Source organism: Megascapheus bottae, chromosome 2, assembly GCF_031878675.1.
Source record: "Megascapheus bottae isolate mThoBot1 chromosome 2, mThoBot2.hap1, whole genome shotgun sequence".
In the NCBI taxonomy this organism is placed as follows: domain Eukaryota; kingdom Metazoa; phylum Chordata; class Mammalia; order Rodentia; family Geomyidae; genus Megascapheus; species Megascapheus bottae.
This window is the reverse complement of record NC_143510.1, coordinates 18198140-18224569: the sequence shown is the minus strand read 5'-3', so window position 1 is coordinate 18224569 and position 26430 is coordinate 18198140. Positions and strand designations below refer to the sequence as shown.

The following is a 26430-nucleotide window of genomic DNA, read 5'->3' as shown; positions in this document are numbered from 1 at the left end:
AGTGGAGCTGCAGCTCAAAGTGGTTGAGCATTAGCCTTAAGCAAAAAGCTTAGGGACAGTGCCCAGGCCCTGAGTTCAAGCCCCACACCAACCCCCCCCCCAAAAAAAAATATTTGAGGCTTGAAAATCATGGAAGTGGCTGAATCAACAATGAACACATCAAACTACTGCTTTGAGAATGTTTAAAGTATCAACTAACATTTATTTAAAAACCAATTATGTACTGAGAGATTTGCCAAAAGAAGATGTGGCTTGAAAATGACAAACGAACAGAAAATGTCATTGGCACTGAAGAGGAAGAGGGAACCTGCCTCTTCTGGCTTCTTGCAGTCCCCAGGGAATGACATGCTGGCACAGGAGTGGGATTCCCCCTCTCCAGGCCCAGTGGTCCTCTGTGAAAGGGTGGGGTTTCCCATGCAGTGACCAGACTCTACCCCCAGGCCTTACTCTGGGCCTAGTCCCTCTCATACAACCGCCCATAGAGAGCTGCAGTCACCAGGCCAGAGGACAGTCCACTCTTCCTAAGGAAATAGTGCTCATTCTCCCAGCCCAGCTGGTCAGGAGTCTCTAGGGTCATCCCTGAGGTCAGAAACAAAGGGAAAATATAGGAAGTGCTGAAGTTCCCCCACAGGTAAAAGTCGAAGAGCTCCGTGGCCTCTGTGATCTCCTGGCCACACGTGTCAAAGCCAAGCCCTCCACACTTGACCAGGGCACAGACCTGAATATAGTATGTGCCATGCACTGTGTGGAGGCCGCTGAAGACCCCCAGGGCATACAGCTCTTGAGACAGGCCAAGCCTCTTGTAGAGGATGTAACAGCAGAGGCTGTTTGAACAGACTCGGAGATGGCCTTCCTTTCCCTCCACGGGGATCAGCGTGAAATTGTCATACATCATCTCTGAGTGAAATGGGGGAGGCCTGTTCACGTTCCACTTGACGGCGTCCTCACAGTGGACTTCCTGGGCATCCTTCTCGCAATAGGGATCACCTGACACCATCTTTAAAAATGTACTGTGGGATGGGTCCATTTTATCTTTCGCCTTCTCTGTCACAAAACAGGATGGATTTTTGGCCAGCTGAGAAATTATAAGCTGACCCTTGGGGCTTACCATGTTGTGGTACCAAAAGGACTTCAGAGGAGTATGTATGCCACTTCCTGTCATCCCCAGAGATGGGTGATGGATGTTAGCTGCCAGAACGTTGACACCAAAGGCCATGGCAAAACCCTTCTGAATTTCAATGGCTGCTAAGAGTGGGAGCTGGTTCATCCAGGCAGCTGGGTACACAATGTGCTTCACCTCCAAGTCTCTAATAAGTCTGACAGCAGGGTCAAAGAACAAGATGTCAAAGCAAGTAAAGATGCCCAGCTTGCCAGCAAAGGGGGTATTGAAGGTGATGAGATCCACTTGAACAGGGGTATCGAAAGCTGCCTCAAAGTAGAGGTTGTGTTTGCGATAACGGTCAACAAGGGTGCCATTACTGCTGAACACCACATTCGTGTTGAACTGGTAGTACCCCTCCTGGGGGCACCCTGGATCACTGCTAAGACAGGGCTCTTTCGTCCCTAGATTGGCCACCAAATACATCTTTCCCTTGATGGCCATACAACTCAAGCGCTGGAGGACCTAGAGCAGAAGGAAAAAATAAGTAAAAAGGTATAAATAAGTATATTTTTTAAAAAATCCTGTGCTTTTTTAAATACTGTATTTTTTTTGGGGGGGGGGCAGTTGTGGGGACAGAGCTCAGGACCTGAGCACTGTCCTTGGGCTTTCTCAAGGCTAGAACTCCACTTCAGCCACAGTACCACTTCCAGCTTTTTTGCTATGTATGTGGTACCGAAGAATCAAACTTGGGTCTTCAAGCATGCTAGGCAAGCACTCTTACCACTATGCCAAACTCCTGGCCCTCGAACTTTCTCAAGGCTAGAACTCTACCACTTGAGCCACAGCACCACTTCTGGCTTTTTCAGTGTATGTGGTAGCAAAGAATTGAACCCAGGGATTCGTGCATGCTAGACAAGCACTCTACCACTAGGCCACTCTCCCAGCCTTTTCTCATATTCTTTTGGTAGAAAAAAAAAATCCCTATACTGTGTCTTTAATATAGAAACATTATCATAAATTAGGAAGGTAAAAAAAACACTACTGAAAACATGAAAAAGATATGAACTGGTGATTCATAGAACAAATACAAATATCCAGTAAACACCTGAAGATGCTCAGCCTAATTAGTAACAAAAATTAAATGAGGGGCCGGGAGTTTGGCCTAGTGGTAGAGTGCCTGCCTAGCATGCATGAAGACCCAGGTTCGATTCCTTGGCACCACATACATAGAAAAAGCCAGAAGTGGTGCGATGGCTCAGGGTAGAACACTAGCCTTGAGGAAAGTCCAAGGACAGTACTCAGGCCCTGAACTCAAGCCCAGGACTGGCAAAAAAAAAAAAATTAAATGATTATCTTGCATTGATAAAGAATGGGAAAAAAGGTACTCAGACTAATTGGAGATACAAAATCTTTCAATATAAAAGTTTGGTAATATTTTATTTTTTGCCAATCCTGGAGCTTGAACTCAGGACATGGGCACTGTCCCTGTGCTGCTTTTGCTCAAGGCCAGCATTCTACCACTTGAGCCACAGCACCACTTCTGGTTTTTTCTGTTTCTGTAGTACTGAGGAATAAAACCTGGGGCTTCATGCATGCTAGGCAAGAAATCTACCACTAAGCCATATTTCTAGCCATGGTAATCTTTAAAATAACTTAAAATTTAGCCAGGCACTAGCAGCTCACACCTGTACTCTTAGTTATGCAGAAGGCTAAGGAGATCTAAGGATCAAGATTCTAAGCCAGCCCAGGAAGGAAAGTTTGAGCAATTCTTATCTCCAATTAACCACTAACCTTGAGCACAAAAGCACAGGGACAAGCTGGCCTGGTGGCTCATGCCTATAATCCTAGCTATTCAGAGGCTGAGATCTGAGGATCAAAGTTCAAAGCCAGCCCAGGCACAAAAGGACCTGTGAGACTCTTATCTCCAATTAACCTCCAGAAAACGGGAAGTGAGGCTTGGCTCAAGGGTAGGGTTGAGTTGAAGAGCTCAAGGACAACATCCAGGCCCAGGGGTGGGGAGGTAGCTTTGAGCTGAAGGGCTCAGGACAGTGCCTAGGCCATGTTCAAGCTCCATGACCCACCAAAAAAAGAAAAAAAAAGCTCAGGAACAGTACCCAAGCCCTGCGCTCAAGTCCTAGGATTGGCACACATACACCACACAATTAGATCTACAGCACAGGATTGAGGGAAGTTTCTCTAGAACTTCTAAATTATTTTTTTCCTTCTGTTTGTGTAGTGAGTTTCTGTAGATATGTTTCTTTTATGGAATGGGGGTATTAGGGTTGGATGTTCCTGTCCTATAGCAGGCTTGTCTCCTTGGGTCTCAGCATGCTGTGGAACACGTGGCTCGTCTCTGCATACTCCCAGCCTCCTGAGCAGGAAAGCTGAGATCTTCACGTACCTCTGTGTCAGTAAAACGGTGGGGCTCCAGGCATGGGTTCCACCTGACCAGCTGAGGAGTTGGCATGAAGTCCAAAAATGGGTAAATGGATGTTCTTGTGAAGTTGAACCCATGAATGCCATCTTCTGGAAACACTATTATCTGCACACCCTGTAAAGCCAAACACCAGAGCACAGTCTGTTATCAGAGAGGGGAAGCACCATGAAGTTACCCTGTATGGGATCCAGACCACAATGCTCAGCTCCCGGCAACTTCCTGCAGAAGCTGTCTAGCTTAATCTGATCCCTAGGCCACAATGACAAAAGTCCTCTAGGTGATGGGCACAGTTAACCAGGTAAACAGGAGGGGTTGGTGTTCTTGGCAGTGTACTGGGAGATAGAGTTGGCTAGGTCCTCTAAAGAACCTGAATATTGTACCCCTTAACAGTTATGTTCAATCTTCATTCTGAAAGCTGCTGAGAACCTCACTGATGCTGGAGCCTGCCTGGAAGTCTGATTCAGTTGGCTCAAGGGGTAGCAGGGAGAGTCCTCCTGGCAATAGTGTTTAAAGCCCCCCGCCCCCACACACCTCATGATTCTAATCCCCAGCCATACTTAGGACCCATGGGGGTGAGGGGGGAGGAAGGACGTAAAAGACAAGGTTGTGTTTTCAGCATGGAAACGAAAACTCACTTGAGCTTTCAACCCCACAACTGGGAACAGGCCCTTCAGGACTTGACACCCACAAGCCTTTTTCACACACCTGAGAATATCTCGGGTCTCTGTGACATCAGGAGCAACAACAAACAACAAACAACCAGACAGGGCAAAGCTCAATGCCAAAGCCTCATTCTTCCACTGATTTGGCCCCAGGGTTCAGGGTGGAGAAGCAGCAGAGGATGTGAGACACTGAAAATGTTTCTTAGGGTTTTTTGTTTTTGTTTTTGTTTTTTTTTGTCTTGCTTATAGAAGGCTTCACAGTTTTAACTATAGGTAAGTTTAGAAAATTTTAAAAAATGATCTCACAATCTTATAATACAAATATCCTCACAGAGACATTAGAAATATTTTTTTTCTTTCTCTGCATGTGTGTATATATTGAGATAATATTACACACATGGCATTGCTCCTTGACTTATCAAGAACTTTCAAGATTATAACTGGGGGGGGGGGCTAGGACTCCTTGATAGGCAGAGATCTGGAAGATCAGAGTTTCAAGCCAGCACAGGCCAAAAAAACAAAACACAGCCAGGCACAGTGGTTCACGCCTGTAAGCCTAGCTACTCAGGAGGCTAAGATCTGAGGATCTAGGTTCAAAGCCAGCCTGGGCACTCACTTCTGTGAGACTCTTATCTCCAATTAACCACTACAAAACTAGAAGTGGTGCTGTGGCTCAAGGATAGGTCTGTAACCTTGAGCTGAAGAGCTCAGGGACAGTGCCAAGGCCCAGAGTTTAAGCCTCACAACCGACAACAAAAAAAACAGGGGCCGGGAGTTTGGCCTAGTGATAGAGTGCTTGTCTAGCATTCACAAAGACCCAGGTTCGATTTCTTGGCACCACATACATAGAAAAAAGCCGGAAGTGGTGCTGAGGCTCAAGTGGTAGAGCTCTAGCCTTGAGAAAGTCCAAGGGCAGTGCTCAGGCCCTGAGCTCAAGCCCAGGACTGGCAAAGAAAAAAAATCCTTAACCAGTAGCTTGGTGTGGTAGCATATGCCTATCATTCAGATGCTGAAAAAAACATAAATAGAAGGATCATTGTCCAGTCCAGGCATATGCTTGGGCAGTAAGTGAGATCCTATTTCAACTGTATTTTTTTTTCTTTTTTGGTACTAGGGATCGAACCCAGGACGTTGCACTTGCTAGGCAAGTGCTTTGCCACTGAGCTACATCCCAGCCCTCCTATTTCAAAATAACCCAAGAAAGCATGGGAAGAAAGGCAGTAGAGACTAGAGACATAGCTCAGTGGTACATCACACCTACCTACCAAGTATGATGCCCTGAGGTCAACCCACTACTGCCACCCCAAAAAAGCAACTAGTGATGAACAGATTAGATATAAGAAGACACCATAGTGTCTCTTCTAGTACATTTGAATTGTTTACAACTTTCTTTTTGTAAAAAGAAAAACACTGTGGTGACCATGTCTATATAGTCCACTCAGAACATTCATTGAATGAGCACTGTTCATGAGTCTCTGATTCCCTCACTTAGACACCTGAAGACAAGAGTCCAGAATGAGAGTGGTAGGAACCTCCTTCAGCCTCCCGTACATGGGGATAGCCCGGCCCATGGGCAGGCTGCAAAGCAAATCTCCCCAGGAACTGTGGGAGGGACTGAGGAGAACGATCTAAGGGATAAATGCTGGGAGCCGTGGCAGGAGATGGCATGCCACAGTGAGGGGCTCAGGTGGTTCTCTTTAGCTGAAGGGCAGAACTGGGGGTGGCTGACTGCTGTCCAGTGAAAGGAAGACTTCCATCAGTTGCCACCACCAGGATGGGTGACTTATGAAACAGTGCTGGGCTGTGGAAGGTGCTCATGGAGAAAGTGCAATGGGAGAAGAGTCATTCATCAGATGTGCTGGGCCATGTCTTCAAACCCCTTTAAATCAGCACCAATAATGGAATTAATAACAGAACATACATATGTAATTACACATAATCTTATTTACATATGTGTGTTTGTATGTATAATGTATATGTAAACATATATTACACAAACACGTGACTGGGTGTGTAGTCTAGCCTGTAATGTTACAATATACCAGCAGGCCAGCCCGCGCCAGTGCTCATGCCTGTAATCCTTCCTACTCAGGAGGCTGAGATCTGAGGATCGCAGTTCAAAGCCAGCCCAGGCAGGGAAGCCTGAGACTCTTATCACCAATGAACCACCAAAAAGAAGTGGAGCTGTGGCACAAGTGGTTGAACACTAGCCTGGAGCAAAAATGCTCAGGGACAGTGTCTAAGACCTGAGTTCAAGCTGTAAGACCAACACACACACACACACACACACACACACACTGTCCTTCCAGGTCATCCTGGGCACCCTGCTCCAAGGCACTGGCAGCACATAGTTTATGCACACCAAGGTAGGGCAGGGCCAAGCTGGGTTTGGTTGCCCCTCACTGGGGATAAAGCCCAAACTGCCCTTCAATTAAGGGTTTCCCAACAGGGTGTGAACACTGCCCTTCTGCCCCCACAGGCGCCTCACCTCCGTCCCCCCCTTCCTGGTAGCAAGAGAAGCACAGCCAGAGAGAGGCACCCCTCTCTGTGGCTGGGGGTGGGCTCTGTCTGGCTCGGGGCTGGCAGGGCCCCCAGGTGTCTACACCCAGCAGCCAGCAGTTCAGTGGACATGGACTATTTTCATGAAGCTCTAAATGCCACCTTGAGCATGAGCTCATTACACACAGTTTTCAATTTTTTTTTTTCTGTACATCCAACTTGCTCTAGGCAGCCTTTGAAAACCCAATGCTCAGACTCCTGCCCATCTGGACCAATTAAAGCAGACTCCCGGGGGACCCCAGCACCCACACTTGTTTACCACTTGCACAGTGACTGGCCCACAGCCACTTGAAGAAATGGTGACTGTGGTAATGCCAGGGTTTCTCATACTTAAAATAACATAAGCAGCCAGGCCCAGATGGCTCATGCCTGTAATCCTAGCTACTCAAGAGGCTGAGATCTGAGGACTGTGGTTCAAAGCCAGCCCAGGCACGAAAGTCCATGAGACTCTTATCTCCAATTAACCACCAGAAAACTGGAAGAGACGCTGTGGCTCAATGTGGTAGAACACTAGCCTTGAGCTGAAGAGCTCAGGGACAGCGCCCAGAATTTAAGCCCCCAAACCAGGGGATACTGCTACAGCGCAGTGCAGATCTGGTTGGTAGGTGTGGGGTAGGACTGAGATTCTGCCCTTCTCACAGGCTTCAAGATGTTGCTGGTTTAGAGTAGCAAGACTACCTTACTAAGCCAGGGCAGGTTTCCTAGCTGGACTGATGTTTTCAGAGGCACTGTAGGAAGTGGGGGCACCCACCCACAGCGCACAAGTCAAAGAGCAACATTCTCCATTCTAAGCTCAGGTCCTAATGGAGGAGCAGATCTTGCCTTCTGGGCTGCAGTCACTACTTGCTGTTCATAGATGTCCAGGTTCTGGTTCATGAGCTCCAAGGCCTGCTGGCGGCTCATGGGCTTCAGAGGGTCTGGGCTCAGGATGGACCGGTGCTCGTACACAGCAGCCACATAGTATTGGTGGTGACCAGCCTCGCAGTCCTCCCTGGCCAGGACTTCCAGAGCAGTGACAGCAGCACAACAGCCAAGGACGAAAAGCGCAAGCCCACTGCTGGCTCCGGGCATAATGCAGACCATAAATCTAGAATGTAATGAACCAAGGGAAAAAAGCTGAATAGAGAATCCTGGCAAGAAAGGAACTTTTGCAGCTGTGATTGATTAATCCCCGGCAATTAAACTCACCCACAGTGGTACTGCAACTCAGAGTTTGTTTCATATTCCTAATAAAAAGAATACGTTGTTTCTCTCCAAACATGTAACGAGCTACATTCTCAATGGCTCACTGTGTTAATAGTCTGCTTTTTAGCACATTTCAAAAACAGATTTGACCTTTGCCATGATTTTTCTTACTCAGTGTTCAGCAAGTCTACTTCTCTAGATGTGTATGGAAGATGTAAGCAGTATTGTCTGATCATCTCATACAATTCTGCAGTACACTTCACACTTCCACCCATGTACTCTGCACACACAACCCACCCACCAAGCATACCACTAAAGATGGCTATGATGAATACCACAGCTCTGCTTTCCTCACCATAAAAACCACCATGGATTAAAATTCTTCCCTTGATTCCTTGGTTAGCAAGGAATACAAAGGCTGACTCTCCCTGGAATGGGCACAGCATGCTTTATGTAGGGCAGAGACTGTGCTGACCTCAGTTGCAGTCCAGCAATGTCCCCATCACAGGCCAGCATTGTCCTCTGTGGCTGGCACTTGCCAGCTGCCTCACTGCTTAACCACCCTTTGTCTTGCCACTCCAAATCCCTCGCTCGAAAGCATTCTCGTAGGGAAAATAAAATTCTCTGGGGAATGACTAAATGGAATTTTCTAGCACATACACTTTGCTTTGTGACTCCTACCTGAAGAGACTGGACATGAAGGACACTTCTGTGTCACCCTGCCCCCATGCCCCAAGGACAGAAATGTTTCCTTATGGTCACAGTGTGTTCCTAAGCTTTACACAGAACAGTCCACATCTGACCAGGATATGGGCCACCACCAGGCTACCCGCCCTGTGGAGAGGTGCTGACTCTACCAAATGGTCAGAAACCCCATTAAGAGAGATAACAAGGACAAATGAAAGAATCCTAGGGCTGTGCTTTAAGGAGAAAATGTCTCAATTCTCAATCTCTCTGGACTCCTGTGTTTGTATTTCCAAACAAACTCCCCAGGCAGCAAGCTTTTTTTTTTCCTGGCAAAAAGTTCCAGAAATAAACCATAATTATTTTAGCTGTGGAACAAGACTAGCAATGTTCATTCAAAATCTTAGAAAATCAAGTTCTTCTCCCCCCCCCCCAACATCTCAAACTGTTACTTGTTTCCCTGAGGAATGTACCATCCCAAGTCCCAGGAGCTGTGCTTATTCTTCTGGGATACTGTAAACAGTGTTTTACCACAGGCACAAACTGCCTTTCAGCCAGCAGTCATGAGTTTCAGAGTAGAAACAAAAGTATAATTGATGAGCTTATCTCCATTTTGTCTCTGAAGACAAGCAGGGAATAACTGAAAATGTCTCAAAAAAAAAATCTCTTTTCCATTCCAGTACGGTTTTCTACCATGCTGACGATAGGGAGTAGCTGTGGAGCGAACTTAAGTTTCCAAGTTCCAGTGACAAGTATGGTTTGGTTTGGCTTGGCTGAATGCCAGTCCTGAGGCTTGAACTCAGGATCTGGATGCTGTCTCTTAGGTCTCCTCACCCAAGGCTGGTGTTCTACTTGAGCCACAGCCCCACTTCTGACTTTTTAAATGTTAACTGGAGAAAAGAGTCTCCCAGATTTTCCTGGCTGGGCTAAATCAATCTGGATCCTAAGATCTGAGCCTCCTCAGTGGCTTGGATTACAGACATGAACCACTGGCACTAGCTTCAGTGACGGTAATTCTAAAGTAAGGCTAGGTAGGGACATGTGAGGCACACAGTGGGAAGTTAGGAGATCCTGGAGTTCACAGTAACCCTCTCTCAACTGAGCTCTGTGCCACTGGTTTGGCATTGGACTTCACACACGCTAGGCAAGTGCTCTGCCACCCATTAAACTCCCAGCCCAGGGACACAGAACACTTTTAAGTCCAAGAAACCTGTAATCCGGAAAACAACAACAACAACAACAACAAAAAAACCCAAAAACACGAACAGCAAGATACTACATGCCTTTCTACTTTGAGAAAATAAAATTTATAGTATTTACAAAAGGAACCTGGTAGGGAGCTGTAAGCAGCAGCCATTTGTGTGTGAACATGGGTAGATGGATAATTAGAGGTTATGCAGATTCAACCAGGTATTCAACCTTGAAAGATGCAAGCTTAATGAGGTAGGACAGAATTGAGTAATTAGAATAAAATAGGTACCACCATTTGCCCTTCCCACGGAGAGGTGAAGTGGGAGAGAGGCTTCAAGAGAGGCAGGGCTGGGCCAGGAGTTTGGCCTAGTGGTTAAAGTGCTTGCTTAGCATGCATGAAGACCCGGGTTCGATTCCTTGGTACCACATACATAGAAAAAAGCCGGAAGTGGTGCTGAGGCTCAAATGGTAGAGCTCTAGCCTTGAGAAAGTCCAAGGACAGTGCTCAGGCCCTGAGCTCAAGCCCAGGACTGGCAAAAAAAAAAAAAAAAAAAAAAAGGAGAGGCAGGGCTGACTTTCAGGCCACACTCAGCACAAGGTCTCCAGAGAAAGCCAACCTGATTGAGGCACAGCCTTTGGAGGGCTCAGCAGGAGCAGAAGGGGTGCTGGGCATACAGTGGCAGGACTAGAGAACTCAGAACATTCTAGATGCTTGCCAAGAAGGTCCCAGATGCTGGCTAAGTCCACACAGGCGGCCTGTGTTTGAGACTCGGGTGTGGAGGGGTTTCTGAAAAATCCAATGAGTGATCCATCTTTAGAGTTGGTCAGGACAGATGATATCAGAGGTTATGTGTGCAGCAGGCGAAGGACAAATGTCAACTGAAGTGACAAGGTGCCTGCCCCTCAGAGGCAGACATGCTTGCCAGACTGCTCAAGGCCTGGTTGGAGATGTTGAGGAAGCGGCAGAGAACTGAAGGACAGATGGGAAGACGGCATGATCATATTAATGCCTGTAGGTCAGATGGTGGCCATATGCACAAACGAAGAATAAAGGCCTCCTGAGTAGCTAACATTACAGGCAAGAGCCACCAGTGCCCAGCCTTGCTATTATATACATACCTTGCTATCTTATTTATCCTAATAAATGGCTGCATTTCCTTCCACAGCCACACTATTACAATACATCTTTGACAGTAATTCAGAAAGATCATTCTTTTATTTTGGTGGCACTGGGATTTTAACTCAGGGCCTCACCTTTGCTCAGCTTGCTTGGTTCACAACTGGTGCTCTGTTACTTGAACCATACCTCTTGCCCTGCTTTTTGCTGATTATTTTATTAAGTAGTTATAAAGGGGTTACAACTCCATCAGTCACATTATGATTACAATGCTTCTTCAGCAAGGTCACTCCTTCCGTTGTTGTCCCCCAATCTCCCCCTCCTTACCCTCAAGTTACATAGTTCAGTTTTTACATAATGAACACTAAATATGATGAGTACATTTGCTCACCTTTCCTCCCCTCCATTCCTGGGTTCCTCACCTTGCTTGCCCCCCAAAACATGTTTCCACTTCCTGGTATTCATTTTGGTATATTAGGTGTCTAGAGGAATTATACCTTTGGATTCTTCGCCTAAATATACCGTCTTTTAGTTAGTTTGTGTATAAATGCAGTGAGTGTATATCTTGTTATACCTAGTTGTATTATATGAGAGAAAACATGCAGTTTGTCTTTCTGAGCTTAGCTAACTTCTCTTAACATGTGTTCCTCACCCCTCCATCCCATCCATCCATTTTTCTGTAAATGACACAATGTTCTTTCCAATGAATGGGTAAAATTCTATTGTGCATATGTACACAACAGATCCACTCATCCGTTGTAGGGCGTCTACTCTGTTTCTGTGAATAGTGGCTATTGTGAATAGTGCAGCAGTGAACATGGATATGCAAGGGTCTTTATGGTACCCTGGCTTGTAATGTTCTTAGTCGATAGCCCAAGGGTGGTATAGCTGCGAGTTCTATGTTTGTCTGTTTATTGCTGGCCATGGGGCTGGAACCCAGGGCCTGGGCGCTATCCCTGAGCTCTTTCTCACTCAAGGCTAGCACTCTACCACTTGGCGCCATAGCTCTACTTCCCATTTTCTGGTGGTTAATTGAAGATAGTCTCACAGACTTTTGTGCCCAGGCTGGCTTTGAACCATAATCCTCACATCTCACCCTCCTCCCCAGGAGGGACATCAGTACCTGGCTATGTTTTTTTTTTTTTTTTTGAGAAGCCTCCAAATTGCCTTTCAGAGTGGTTGTACTAGCATACATTCCCATTAACAGTGTAACATGGCTTCTTTTCCTCCACGTCCCTATCAGCATTTGTTGTTGCTCAAATTCTTGATATTGGCCAACCTTACTGGAATGAGATATAATCTCAATGTTTTGATTTGCAGCTCTTTGTGGCCAGGGATAGTGAACATTTCTTCATGTGTTTACTAGCCATTCTTACTTCTCCTGAGATGTCTCCCTTTGGTTAGCTCCTTTGCACATTTATTGATTGGGTTATTAATTTCAGAGGCAGATAAATATATTTAAAATATTATATGTAAACATACTGATTTTTTTTGGTGGTACAGAGCTTGAACTCTGGACCTTGTGTGCTAGGCAGGCACTGTACCACTTGAATGACAATCCAAGCCCTTTTTGCTTTAGGTGTTTTTCAAATGTATTTGCTCAGGCTAGACTGGGCCATGATTCTCTTTATACCTGTTGCATAGCTGTGATTACAGACATGAACCACCATACCCTGTTAATTAATTGAAATGTGAGTCTTACAAACTTTTTGGTCAGGGCAAATCTCTAAACCTCAATCCTTCTAAATAGCAACTCTCAGATATCTGTGATTACAAGCGTGAGTCTCTGCACCTGATCTAGACTAATGATCCTTGCTTCTCTCAGTACCAGGAACTGAACTCAGGGGGCTGTGTTTACTAGGCAGGAGCTCTACCCTTGAGTCATACCTCCATTCTATTTTTCTATGTGTGTGTGTGTGTGTGTGTGTGTGTGTGTGTGTGTGTGTGTGTGTGTGTGGTTGGGATTTGCTTTTTGTCCAGGTCTGCCTGGACTGTGATCCTTCAGTATGATTCTCATGTTACTGGGATTACAAGCATGTACTATATTGCTCAGACATGGGTTAAGATAGAATCTCACAGACTTTCATGCTGTAGCTGGCCTCAAATTTCAATACCCTGATCTCCATCTCTAAAGTAGTTTAGGATTACAGGCTTGAACCATCACACTCAGTCCATTGATCATTTTAATAAATGTTGTAATTCTTTATTCTCTAGGGAGAATAATGGTCCCATGACTGGGAAGGAAGTCAAAGAAAGGTAGAAAAGGAAATGTCACAAACTATGAAACAAACCCTAGGAGCCTGCTAAGCTACAAGGGAGCCACAATCGTATGTGAGCCTTTGTATGACTGGCAGGCAGTCAAGAAATTTCAAAGAGGGTCAAAACTCTCATGCTAGGCACTGGTGGCTCACACCTCTTATTCTAGCTACTCAGGAGGCTGAGATCTGGTGTAGTTCAGAGGCAATTCTACGACACTCATCTCCAATTAGGCACTAAGAAGTCAGAAGTAGAGATATGATTTGAGTGGTAGAGAACCAGTCTTGAGCAAAAAAAGCTGAAACAGTGCCCAGGCCCTGAGTTCAAGTCCTAGTACCAGCACCAAAGAAAAGTAAATAATCTACAAGGAGCCTTATACATTTTGTGATTTTCCCAGCTAGATATATATATATATATATATATATATATATATATATATATATTGCCAATCCTGGGGCTTGAACTCAAAGCCTGAGCACTGTCCTTGGACTTTCTCAAGGCTAGAGTTCTACCACTCTAACCACAGCACCACTTCGGGTTTTTTCTGTGTAGGTGGTACTGAGGAATTGAACCCAGGGCTTCACGCCTATTAGGCGAGCACTCTACCACTAGGCCACACTCCTGGCCCCTTAGCTAGATTTTTTTTTTTTAATTAAAGTGTAGGAATACTGTTCATCATCATGCAATGTACGTAATCTGGACATAAAGGAAACAGAACTTTTTACTTTTCTCCAGAAGACATTCTAAGAGCCTGTTGTTCTGACGCTCTTTCATGGGAGAAGGCAGGTCGTGAGTGGGCTCAGGAACAGCCCCTGCAACACAAGGCACCACATAGTTGCAGTGTGCATTGTTGAAACCCACCCCCAGCAAGACCTTTGACATCTCAGCAGAAAGGTCAAGGGTAAACACTTCAGACAGAACAGTAGATCACCACGTCCTCTACACTAAATGGGTACATTGGAAGTTCACTTAAAAATTACAGCCAATAATCTTCAAAAAGGAGAATGGTAATATAGAACTAACCCTGCATTATGTCCTTTGATTAAGATGAATTTCTGTTCCCTTGACTAGAATAACTGATCCTAAAGTAAAAGATTAACCAAAGGAGCTTGACATGCCAATCTAAATCTTCACAAGAAATCAAATAAAACTTCCTTGGGCTAATCAGGGAAGTAGTTCAGTGGCAGAGTATTTGTCCAGTGTGAGGTCCTTGGTTTAATTCCCAGAACAATAAACATCTTCCTGAAGTGCCTCAGTATCTAATGTAAGAGGGGATTTAAATAGAAATCTTTTAATGTAAAAGGGGATTTGGATAGAAATCTTCACATCTTCTTCCCCACCCCACCCCACCCCCCGCCAGGTCCTGAGGCTTGACCTCAAGGTCTGTGCTCTATCACTGAGCCTCTCTGTGCTCCAGGCTAGTGCTCTACCACTTGAGCCACAGTGCCATTTTTAGCCTTTTCTATTTAGGTTGTACTGAGGAGTGGAGCCCAGGGTTCCATGCATGCTAGGCAAGCACTCCACCTAAGCCACATTCCCAATCCTTCACAAAATCTTCACATCTTTCTACTTCACTTCATACAGAAGGTAGCCAAACCTAATTTTATAAGTTCACTACTGCCACCCCGTGGACCAACTAAGCATCACTCTCTCAAGTAGGTATTCATTTCAACAATCTCAAGTAATACTACAGTGACTCAAGCAATTAATGGTTAATTGATGACCTTTTTCTCCATCCCTTCTGCTTTTTGTGTCTAATACTGCATGTCTCTACTACAGTGAAAAAACTGAAAATCATTTCATTTCCCAAGATTTGGGTTCCCTGAAATACAAGATAGAAACATTTTTATTTCCCAAGTGCCAAAAAGACTAATAGAATTTAGGTTCCAGTGTTTCTACATATTCAGTGAAAAGGAACAGAAGAGAATGTACTTAAAGACTAAACTAGATGGAAAAACTTCCTGTAAGGAACTTGTTCCAGGCCTGTCAGCCAAAAATCACAGGCATACTAAAAATAGAAAACCAGAATTTGAAGAGACACAGTAAATACCATAACCAGCATCAATTATGGCAAGAACATTGGATCACCCAGCTATTTAAAATAACTATGTAGTAAGTGGGACTGCATTAAACTGCAAAGCTTCTGTATGGCAAAGGACATAGCTAGCAAACTAACTAGAAAGCCTACAGGGTGGGAGAAGATCTTCACTAACCATACAACAGACAAAGGCCTCATATCTAAAATATATCAACAGCTCAAAAAATTGAATCACTCCCAAACTAACCTCCAAAGTAACAACCATCCCATTTAAAGAAGGGCCAAAGACTTAAAGAGAGTCTTTTCTGAAGAGGAAATAAAAAATGGCCTATAGACACATGAAGAAATGCTCGACATCGCTGCCCATAAAAGAAATGCAAATAAAAACAACTCTAAGATTCCACCTCACTCCAGGTAGAATGGCCAAGATCAAGAAATCTAATAACAACAGATGCAGGAGGGGATGTGGCCAGGAGGGATCACTCCTATACTGTTGGTGGGAGTGCAAACTCGTTCAACCACTATGGAAAGCAGTATGGCAGTTCCTCAAAAGACTAAACATAGAACTCCCCTATGACCCAGCAATTCCACTACTTGGCATTTATCCACTCATCCAGAAACAAGGGCATACTAAATCCACTAGCACAATGATGTTCATTGCAGCACTATTTACCATAACAAAGATATGGAACCAACCCAGATGCCCCTCAGTTTGATGATTGGATCAACAAGGTGTGGTATTTATATACAATGCTGCCATCACAAAGAATGACATCGCCCCATTTGTAAGGAAATGGAAAGACTTAGAAAAAACCATATTAAGTGAAGTAAGCCAGACTCAAAGGAACATAGGCTCAACGGTTTCCCTCATTTGTCATAATCAGTAGAAACCTTGGGCTCTCCTAGCAGAGATTTACAATAGAGCAAAACCTAGATTCATAAGGCCATATAGGATGATGCTAAAAGAAAGGACCTCTAGGATATAGAAACAAAAGCCACATAATGAGTGATTGTTGTCCTTAATGTACTATGTTATCTTTCATCTCTTTTGCTGTCCCTTGGTTATCTCATATTATTAGAGTATTTCACCTTGTTATCTGATATATTGTATATATGTTTATTTGGAGATTTGAAATAGGATAGGGAAGGAGGAAAACAAGATGAGGGGTGGGGGTGGGGGGAGGGAAATGGGGACCAAGACATGAGAAAGGGTATCAGTGTTTGTGAAGTAATGTATCTTCTATCTGGTGAATATAATGTAACCCTTCTATTAATTACAATAAAAATATATGAAAAAATAACTGTAAATATGCTAAGTGATCTACTGGGGAAAATTAGACAAGCAAGAATACATCAGTAAGTAACCTTTATAAAGAGGGAAATTCTAATAAAGAGCAAAAAAAAACCCAATGCTTGAGACTAAAGACTAGCAGAATGAAGAATTGCTTTGACAGACTAATTATTAGACATGGCTGAGGAAAGAATCTCTGAGACAGGATATGGCAATCAAAACTTCTAATAAAAGCAGGATTGTGAGTACAAGATCATTCTGAGTTATAGTGTGAGATTGTGCCAAAGAAGGAAAGAAGGGAGAAAGAGGGAAGAAAGGGAAGAAAGAATGGGGGGAGGGAGAGAGGGAAAAAGAAAGGAAAAGAAAGCAAGAAAGAAGCAAAAAATAAAAGAGAAGGGACAGAAATAGAAAGGAGAAAGGCTTCAAAGAAAGAAAATATAAAAAGAAAACATAGATTAAAATATCCAAGCACTATGGGACTGAAAATAAGAAGAAAATACTCAAAAGAAGAGGAAAGAACAGAAGCAGGAAAGTGATAATCTCAGAATTTACTCCAGAATTTCCCCGTTGGTGTTAAAAAAAATCAAAAACCAAGGGGCTTTCTGGAGATTAGACATTTCTGCTACATGACTATAGTCAGAAGAGACAGGGTAGAAACGATATTCTGGGGAGACAGTGCAACACCTGGCAGCAGGAAAGGATTTCACAGCCCACGAAGCTGCCTGTCTGCTATGTGAGGTTGCTGCCTGGCAAGTCAGAGGCTCTAGGCCCAGCTTCATGGACCCTGATTTCCACAGTTTCCTCCCTTCTTGCAGGAGGATTTGCTGCCGGGAGGGAGGGTCTGGATTCACTGAGACCCTACGCGCAGTGCTGCTCCCTAAGCTCTCCCCCTGTGTGGAATCCAGTGTTTGCTTTGCTCCTCCATCTCTCCAATGCATTTGGAGAGCTGAGGCTCTCAGATGGACATTTGCAACACCCCTGGGTGCACTTCCTGGGTAAGGGAGGAGAGGGGAGCAAGTAAGAACCATCCTGGTCCTCCCTCAGATGGCCAGGGCCACAGAACTCTATAGACAAAGAAGGGAAGGATTTGGGGCAGAGCACCGCATTTATAACTACTTTCCTGTCACATGTCAAAGGACATTATTTGTTAAGAAATGAAAACCCTTTGACATACAAAGAAGGGGAGCAAGGTGAGGAGAGAATGCGGCCCTGGGGCTGAGAGTACACCCCTGACCAGTCCATCCAGCTCCACGATGAACCACTTGCTATGGTGGCAACAGAGAGAAACTACAGTGGACCCCAGCTGTGACCCAGGATCCAGCCAAGTTCAGAACTGGTGGACCTAGGAGGAAGCTTCTCCAATTCTTTGTCTTTTCTTTAGATTTTCTTTTTCTTCTTTGCCAATCCGGGCTTGAACTCAGGGCCTGGGTGCTGTTCCTGAATTTCTTCTTTTGCTCAAAGCTAGCACTCTATCACTTGAGCCATAGCTCTATTTCCAGCTTGCTGGTGCTTGAATGGAGATACGAATCTTAGGAACTTTTCTGCCTGGGCTGGCTTTAAATCTCAACTCTCAGATTTCAGCCTTCTGAATCACTGGGATAACAGATGTGAGCCACACCTCTATATAGTTATAATATAGTTCTAAATGTACTATACAATAAATTGTGCTCCGACTATTAAATATTGTAATAACCCAACTACTACAAAAAATGGCGAGCAATCATTCCTTTTTGTGTCTCCACATTTCCTCACCATGTAAACTGAATGCCTTAACTTAAGAGTCTGAGCTCAGCCATATAACTTGCTATGGTTAATGGGATATTACCAGACATAATATAGAGAGGTTTTTATGTGAGTTTTCTTCTCTTCTGCAACCTGCTGACACTGAAGGAGGGATACGTGGCAGTGAAAAATATGTCACACGTCCAGGTGGACAGGCTCCTAGGTAAGCAACCTCGTGTGGCACAGCAATCTAGGTGATTGACGGTCTTCCCTAGAAGTGAATTTCTATTTTGCTGACAGAGAACAGATATAAAGCAACTAGGCAAATTTAAAAGGCCCCAGCAAGTCTGGAGTCCTAGCCCAAGAAGTGTACATCTCAGGTCCTCAGTGCACACACATCTGTCACTGTTTCCTATGTATTTTATACACCAAGGGGCATTCTCGTCAGGGATGTTCTCTGTGGATGACAAACGCTCAAAGTTGCTTAGGGGAAAAAAATCCACAGTGGATCAGGAAAATAATATTGCTTCAGTCTCCTTCCCATAAAGATCTCTGCTCCTTTCTCGAGTTCGACTTAGATTGAAATGTAAATGGCTAAGGACTCACCAGTACAGGATGGTGGAAAGAAGTCTAACCTTTCTTTTCCTTTCTTTCTTTCTTTTCTTTTTTTTTTTTGCTGATCCTGGGGTTTGAATTTAGTGCCTGAGCACTGTCCTTGGGCTTTCTTAAGGCTGGAGCTCTACCACTTGAGCCACGTACCACTTGCAGTTTTTACAATGTATATGGTAGTAAGGAATTGAACCTGGGTCTTTGTGCATGCTAGGCAAGCACTCACTCTACCACTAGGCCAAACTCCTGGCCAAATCTAAGCTTTCTTTAGGTCAAAGGGCACAGGTTAGGGGGAGAGTTCATTCTCAATGTCTGTCAATCAGTAACAGCCCTGGAGTTAATGAGGAGTTTTAATATGAAATGTTCAGCTGTTTCTGATGGCTCTAAAATATAGTTGGTTTTCATCGATTTCGCTAAGCTTTCATTGGTTTCGCTAAGCTTTCATTGGTTTGCTAAGCTTTGGAAGCATGCAGTCCATACATTTAAGGAAAGGCAAATAAAACCAACATAACCTGTTCCATTCAAAGAACCTGCTGCCCTTCTCCTTTGACCTATTTCCTATGGCACATTTTCTGCCTTGTTGCTTGAAGTGTTAGTTTTAAAAACTGTTGTATATAGGTTTCCTTTTTTGTTGTTTTGTTCTTGATGATGGCTTTTGGGGGTTTTGTTTTGTTTTTCAAGACACTTTCCTTTTGTTTTCCAAAATATCTTCCTTACTTGTTCACCCTCAGATAGTTACTGGTCCAGGCATCATACCAGACACAGCAGACACTGCCCCCGCATGGGGCTTCACAGTCCAGTGTTCCTGAGTTCCAGGACTCTAAGCCCTACTATGTTTAGGGCACCAAGGCCACCTCTAACATTTCCTCAAACTGGCCATGACCTGAGATCCTGCCACAGGGCCCCTCCTAGAAGACTGGGCTGAATTCAAGGTCATGGGAACCATATCTTTACCCATAGTGCCTTTGGATCATGTTTATTGAGAATCTACTCATGAACTAGGCTCCCTCCCAGACCCAGCAAGGCAAAGATGCTCAAAGGTCAAGACAAACAAATGTGGTACTGTGCGGTAGTATATGAATTTTCGGTTCCAATTTGTCTTATTTTATTGAGACAAGGTTTTGCTATTCAACCCAGGCTGGCCTACAACTCCCTACCCAGCTGCTTTAGCCTCCCAAATACAAGGGTTAGGGTATGCCCCAGCACTCATTTCCTCTTATTTTTAGCTGCTTTCCTTTCTGGCCATTCTATGATGTGTCACAAATAGACCTAATTCATTTCTTCATTTGATACTCAGACACTTTACTAACATGTTTGTGAGAACATTTCTCCTTCTAGGTTCAGCTAGTATTTTGATTTAAAATAATCTTAACTGATAAACCCAAGACCCATATCAACAAGAGAAGGGGACAGGGGAAAGTTAGGATAAACCAATAGAAGACCTAGCTTTGGGGGTGAGGGCTGAACTGGCAAAAGTGCAGCTCTGGTTCCCATGGTGGAATAAGCCCTAAGAGGAAAGCATACAAAGTGGAAGAGGATAAGCTGGCACAAAGGCTGTTCATCTAACCCTAAGGAGTCAGGTGGCCAGTGTGCTCAACTTTGTCCTATCTCTTTTCCTTGCAGACTGACACTGGAAAATAGGTCATGTAATTAATATTTCTAAAACTGCCCCTTGGGATGTATTAACAACTGAAAAAGTTTTAAAGGAAGGTCTTTAAAAAGTTTATCTGTCTGATATAATTTAGTTTCAATGCTATTTTGCAATTGGATGCATTTTAAAAAAAAGAAGAGGCATAAAGATGCTAAGTCTGGATACTTGCTACAGTGCTGGTGCTTGTAATTCTTGCATTTAGGAAAAACTGACATTTGAGTTCAAAGGTTTTCTAAAAGTTAAACTCAGACTGCAAAAAAAAAAAAATTGCCTATTTTAAATCAGGTAGCCCCAAGACAATGGGCTGTGCAGAGTGCCTCAAGGCTTCAAAGGGTTCTTCAAATAGAAATAAAAGCTGAAATGTAAAATGTTAAAGCAGAGAGAGCTGTGAGAGTTCCACTTTATTGAGCTCAGAGAAGGAAAGTATGGGTACCAGTATCTACCTGCAATGGTGCATACTTTTTTATTAAATCAGGAATAGCCCAAGTGGGGTTAAATATTACTAACTATAATTTAGTCCAGTCCTTACAGGTCTTACAATTGACTTTGGGGCTTAGGCCCATATATATATATATATATATATAATATGTTATATATATTTAATATTATATAATATATATTATAGTAATATATATATATATAGATGTGAACTTAAAGAAAAAGTAGAAGGGGCTGGAGTTTGGCCTTGTGGTACAGTGCTTGCCTAGCATGCACGAAGACCCGGGTTCAATTCCTCAGTACCACATACATAGAAAAAAAGGCCAGAAGTGGTGCTGAGGGTGAAGAGGTAGAGCTCCAGCTTTGAGAAAGTCCAAGGACAGTGCTCAGGCCCTGAGCTCAAGACCAGGACTGGCAAAAAAGAAAAAAAAAAGAAAAAAGAAAAAGTACAAGGGGGCAACAATTGATATGAGTCATTGTTCTTATGGTTACCGTGGGCCACTAACTTGATTACCTTGATTACAATAGGTCCTTTGATAGGACCTACTGCCTTTCTTTTATCAGCTTTAACTATAGGACCCTGCCTAATTAATTGCCTGAGATGTTATCTACAGAACCAAATGCAAACAGTCAAGCTCATGGTTCTCCAAACTCAGACCCCCACTACTTACCCCTAAATCAGGAGGAAATTGAGTCGTACCAATGATTTGAGTACTTACAAGGAAGGAGTTGGAAATGATGGACCTCAGATCCATATTAATGTGGAATGAGGAACCAGGGAGTCAGGGGTTAAAAATGTAAGGCCAGAAGAAACCTGAAGGCGTCTGAGATGATTGAGGGAAGGAAAACATTCTATGATATTTAGCCTTTGGCACTAAGATAACCAATGTCAGGACACCCTGAGGAAAATATGTTTATGTTACACAAAATTGCTTTTTTGCTTGCTTTTTGCTTAAACAGAATCTGCCTAGCAACCTGCATGTACTTTTTGCCTTTATAAATCCAAACCCACTGATGCTCGAGGATGTTCTCCATTATCGCGATAGTGGGAAGCAGTGGCTGCACAACTAATAAAACATTCCTAGCCTAACTGACTGAGAGCTGGTGACTTTATCACTGTGGCTTCAAGTCCCACCTGGGTAGCTAGTATTTAGCACAAGACCCCCTAGCATCTCTATGGGTTTACTGAAATTAAAAGATAATATTAAAATTCTGGGGTCAAAGGAGTTAGACCCTGTAGAAGCTGTTGCCAACTTCTGAGAGCATTTTCTCCATGCACTGTATTTATAAACCTTCTAAGATTTTCTGTCATCTGGATAGTCTCTTCACTCAGATGAAAAAGTTGCCAAACAGCTCCTAAGAATTTTAAGTCTCAAACTACAGAATAATCACAATGCAGACTCTGATGACTGGCTCTGTCCTTTGGAGAATATGTCATCAAGACTTTAGGGCTTTTTTTTTGTTGTTCCAAAACAGTTACATTTATTCCTCCCTTGAAGAATAACTAAGGAACAAATCTCCCAAAAGTAAATAAAACAAGGCACATTTCAGTAAAATAGCCAACAAATAAAGAGTTCATTCTTATAGCCAACAAAAGTAAAGAAGTGAATGCTTACAAAGCCCACACAAAGAACTTTCAATATATTACAGATTCTGGGCTCCTTCACTTTACTTTTTTTTTTTTTTTTTTTTTTTTGGTGGGCCATGGGACTTGAACTCGGCCTGGATGCTGTCCCTGAGCTCTTCAGCTCAAGGATACCACCCTACCTCTGGGCCTGGGCTTTGCTCCTGAGCTCTACAGTTGAAGGCTACCACTGTACCCTGGAACCAAGCCCCACTTCCCATTTTCTAGAGGTTAATTGGAAATAAGAGTCTCAGGTCCTTTTGTGCCCGGGCTGGCTTTGAACCTTGATCCTCAGATCTCAGCCTCCTGAGTAGCTAGGATTACAGATGTGAGCCACTACACCTGGCTTCCTTCATTTTACTTTTGAACTCAGGACCTCACACTTGGAAGCACTCTATTACTTTAACCAGACCCTGGGATCGTTTCATTACAACTGAATTGCGAAGGAGTTGCTCCTTGACCTGGGGAACAAGACTGAGGCAAATTAAGAGATGAATGCTGAATCTTGCCTCCTGGACTGAAAGGTGTAAAGGTGAAAGCAAGAACAATTTACATGTCTTTTCTTTTTGCTAAAATAGCAGAGTCTAGCCAGTTTAGTATTTATTATTTTGCAGAACCATTAAATCTTAATTCCAGGATTGGGAGAGAGCTAGGAAAGAGGTGACATTGCCCAGAAAGAAATGCACTCATTATCTGACTTATGTAATTGTAACCCCTCTTAACATCATGTTTATAATAACAATGAAACACATACAATATTAATTATAGGGGTTTGTCCCAGTTTACAATTGAATTTCCACTGAATAGTTCTTTCAGTAATTATTTGACTTAGAAGTAGATAGAAGGTCTCATGAACTTTTACCCATATAAGCTTGCACTAACTGTGTCAAATGGGTTCAGTCTTGAATTTATAAGTCTAGGTTAGTCCCACAGGATTACTTTGGTATTAGTTAGGCAACCACACATTTAATTATTAACTCACACCTCCAACATGAGAACAAAGGTCTGGTTCCCAATTCAGAGCAAAATCCAGTAGAGCAGCATTAAAAAATAATGCATAGATTAACTTGTCCTGAGATGCTGATAGAGAATGATTCTGATGCAATGAGGCAGATATTATCCTGGAAGCACCTAAATAATAATTCCATATGAAGGAGGAGAAAGGGGTCCTGCCTCTGAAACACAGACCGGAAGCACAATGCCAATGACTACAGGAAGCGCATAAGGAAAAATGTGCATCCTTTTGGAACTGCCAACTTGTTTAGTTCCAGTAAACAGTATAAAATGAATTATAAGGTACCCTGCATTTTTATTTGAGATAGTAGCTACATAGATATATATAATGTTCCAAACTTGGACATTTTCATTATATCAATAAACGTCAGTTATAATATGGATACCTTCTGAAGTACAATATAAAATTTTCATTTCCTTTATAGATGAACTGTGAAAATTCAAACAAACCTCTCAGCTGAGGGCCTTGATCCTAGCTACTTAGGAGGCCGAGATCTGAAGATAGTGGCTCAAAGCCAGCCCCAACAGGAAAGCCCATGAGATTCCAAAACCAGATGTGGAGTTCCAGGAGATGTGGCTCGGGATAAGAGTGCTGGCCTTGTGCAAAAAAACTTAGTAGAGATAGTGTCCTAAGTTCAGGCCCTAAGTTCAAGCCCCAGGACTGACACACACAAAAAAGAGAAAGGGAGGAAGGGAAGAAGGAAGGAAGAGAGGAAGAGAGGGAGGAAAGGAGGAAAGAAGGTTTCTTTCAGATGGCCCCATATTCAGGAAGATAATCCTGTTATCCTTTGACAGAAGTAGGAAGAGGTATTGAAATAAAGTGGAGACCATTTTGGAAGGGCTCAGGACTACAGCTTGTAAACCTGTGGATTTATCAAGGCTAGCCATCTATTACTTTGGACCACAGCACCACCTCTGGTTTTCTGGTGAGTGACTGGAGATAAGAGTCTCAGGGACTGAGCCTGGGCTGGCTTTGAACCACAACCCTCAGATCTCAGCCTCCTGAGCAGTTAAGGATTACCCTTGTGAGCCACTGGTACCTGGCTTATTATGAAACTGTTGTGAGCATTTAATAGGGTAAAAATATTAGCATGATGGATATAATAAATATAATATGAAAATGGTATATGATAGACATATTATGGAATGCTAAATGAATATAATATAAAATAGTGATATAATAATATGAAAAGAGTAATTAAATGAAATACAGTAATGAAATGAAACCAAGAAATATATTGCCATTGCAAACTTGTACCTAAAGGCTTATGGACACGGGGGAGATAGACTATGAGGTAAGGACACATATGACTGTAGCCATAGGAAAGGTCAGGAGCCTGGCTTACAAGATGAAGTGTCATAGGAGCCCAGACACCTGGGCAGAATAGATAGAGCAAATGACCAGCACATCTCTGGGCACCACTGACCAAAAAGTATAACCAATACAGACGGAGCAAGGACCAAGACGTAACCAAGCCAAATCAAGCACGAAGGAGTTTGGGCCGGAGAGGAGCAGGCCAAGGATCAATATAAACCAAGGAATCAGAACAAGGAGCAGTACTTCTGCTGGCCTTAACCAAGACTGCTGCTGGAGGATCTCTGGCCTGCAGAAGCTGCCCCTTGCCCAAGAGCAGACCGAGACTCATCCTGCGGCCCTGAGCTCACACGGTGGCAGGACTGGGAGCTGCATCTAACATCTGAAGGGCAGGCCCTGTTCAACTTCGGGACCAAGAGATGTCAGGGAGGTGAGTCCAGCGGGTGTGCTGGATAGGCAGATTAGGATTAGGCAAATTAGGACTAGAAGATACAAACTAGAATGTAGTGTCAACTCTGCTAAGCTATGTTAAATCAGTAAACTATGTTGTATCATATTATCTGCCTATTGGTGAGTTTCTTTGCCTGCTCACGACAGAAACTTTTAAAGTGGCTTTCTACTTAATATTTTTACCATCACCATCACTCAGATGGTCTAATGGCTGAAGCCTTACAAAACTGCACAATGTAAAGGACTTTTTTTTATTTTTTATCCTGTGCCAAGAGGCTATTTGGTGCAGGAGTCGGTTACTAGTCGATTCTAGGTAGATGATCTTTTATACTTCCTTTTAATTTGGGTGGCTGTAAGTTTAAATTCTTCGGCCTTTAAAGCTCGACGGTTGGGAATCAGCCCATGAATCCAAGAATTCTGAGAAGCCACACGCCCCGACCTGGGAGAGCAGTAACTCGAGCCGGAGCAGTGAGGGGACAGCAGGGGTTCGAAGCCAGATCTAGGCCGAGGGCCGGCAAGCTCGGTGTCCTTTGTGAAACGAGGGTAAAAGTACATTTTGTCCTGTTCACGGGCTTAAGCAAAAGGATTAGAGTGCAGAGCCACAAGGTTGTGAAAACAGAGGGCACAAGGACGAAGGCCACACTCATAACACCCAGCCGCCGGAGCCCAACCCCGTCCCAGCAGCCTCTGCCCACACTCCCGGCCACGCCTCCTCCTCCTCAGCTCCGCGCTGGTTCCCCCCAGCCCCGAAGTGCGCATGCGCCAGCCCTTCCACGCTCACCTCCGGCCCCTCCCCACCCTCCTCGCCGCTCCGCGGGAGCCTGCGCATGCGCCACAGCCACACGCTGCGCTGAAGCAGCTTTCGGCCCTCAGAGGAGTCGGTGTGGCCGCGAAAAGGCCTCTCGGTGGCGGCGCTTACCTGCAGGGAGTGGACCGCAGTCTCCAGCCAGTCCCGCCTCCTCCCCCGGACACTGTGGGAGGGCCAATGGAGGCGGCGAGAAGGGGGGGTCAGACTCGGAGCGGAGAAGGGGCGTGTCCGCACGCTCCCCTCCCGCGGAGCGGCCCCGCCTCCGCCCCGCCTTCTC

The 26430-nt window shown here is 44.1% G+C and overlaps 1 protein-coding gene across 2 annotated transcripts; it reads right to left on the bottom strand.

Moving 5' to 3' along the window:
• Nucleotides 1-178: 178 nt before the first annotated feature.
• On the bottom strand, nucleotides 179-26428 carry Btd (biotinidase). 2 transcript variants are annotated; one of them, XM_090321824.1, is made up of 4 exons: nucleotides 26265-26347; nucleotides 7583-7847; nucleotides 3504-3653; nucleotides 179-1624 (listed from the first exon to the last, which is right to left on the bottom strand). In XM_090321824.1, exons 2-4 carry the CDS (start codon nucleotides 7841-7843, stop codon nucleotides 455-457), a joined length of 1581 nt encoding a protein of 526 aa, XP_090177950.1. In that variant the 5' UTR covers nucleotides 7844-7847; nucleotides 26265-26347; the 3' UTR covers nucleotides 179-454. The 2 variants fall into 2 exon arrangements, with proteins under 2 accessions (XP_090177950.1, XP_090177959.1); XM_090321833.1 differs by lacking the exon at nucleotides 7583-7847 and having other exon boundaries at nucleotides 180-1624; nucleotides 26265-26428.
• Nucleotides 26429-26430: the final 2 nt, after the last annotated feature.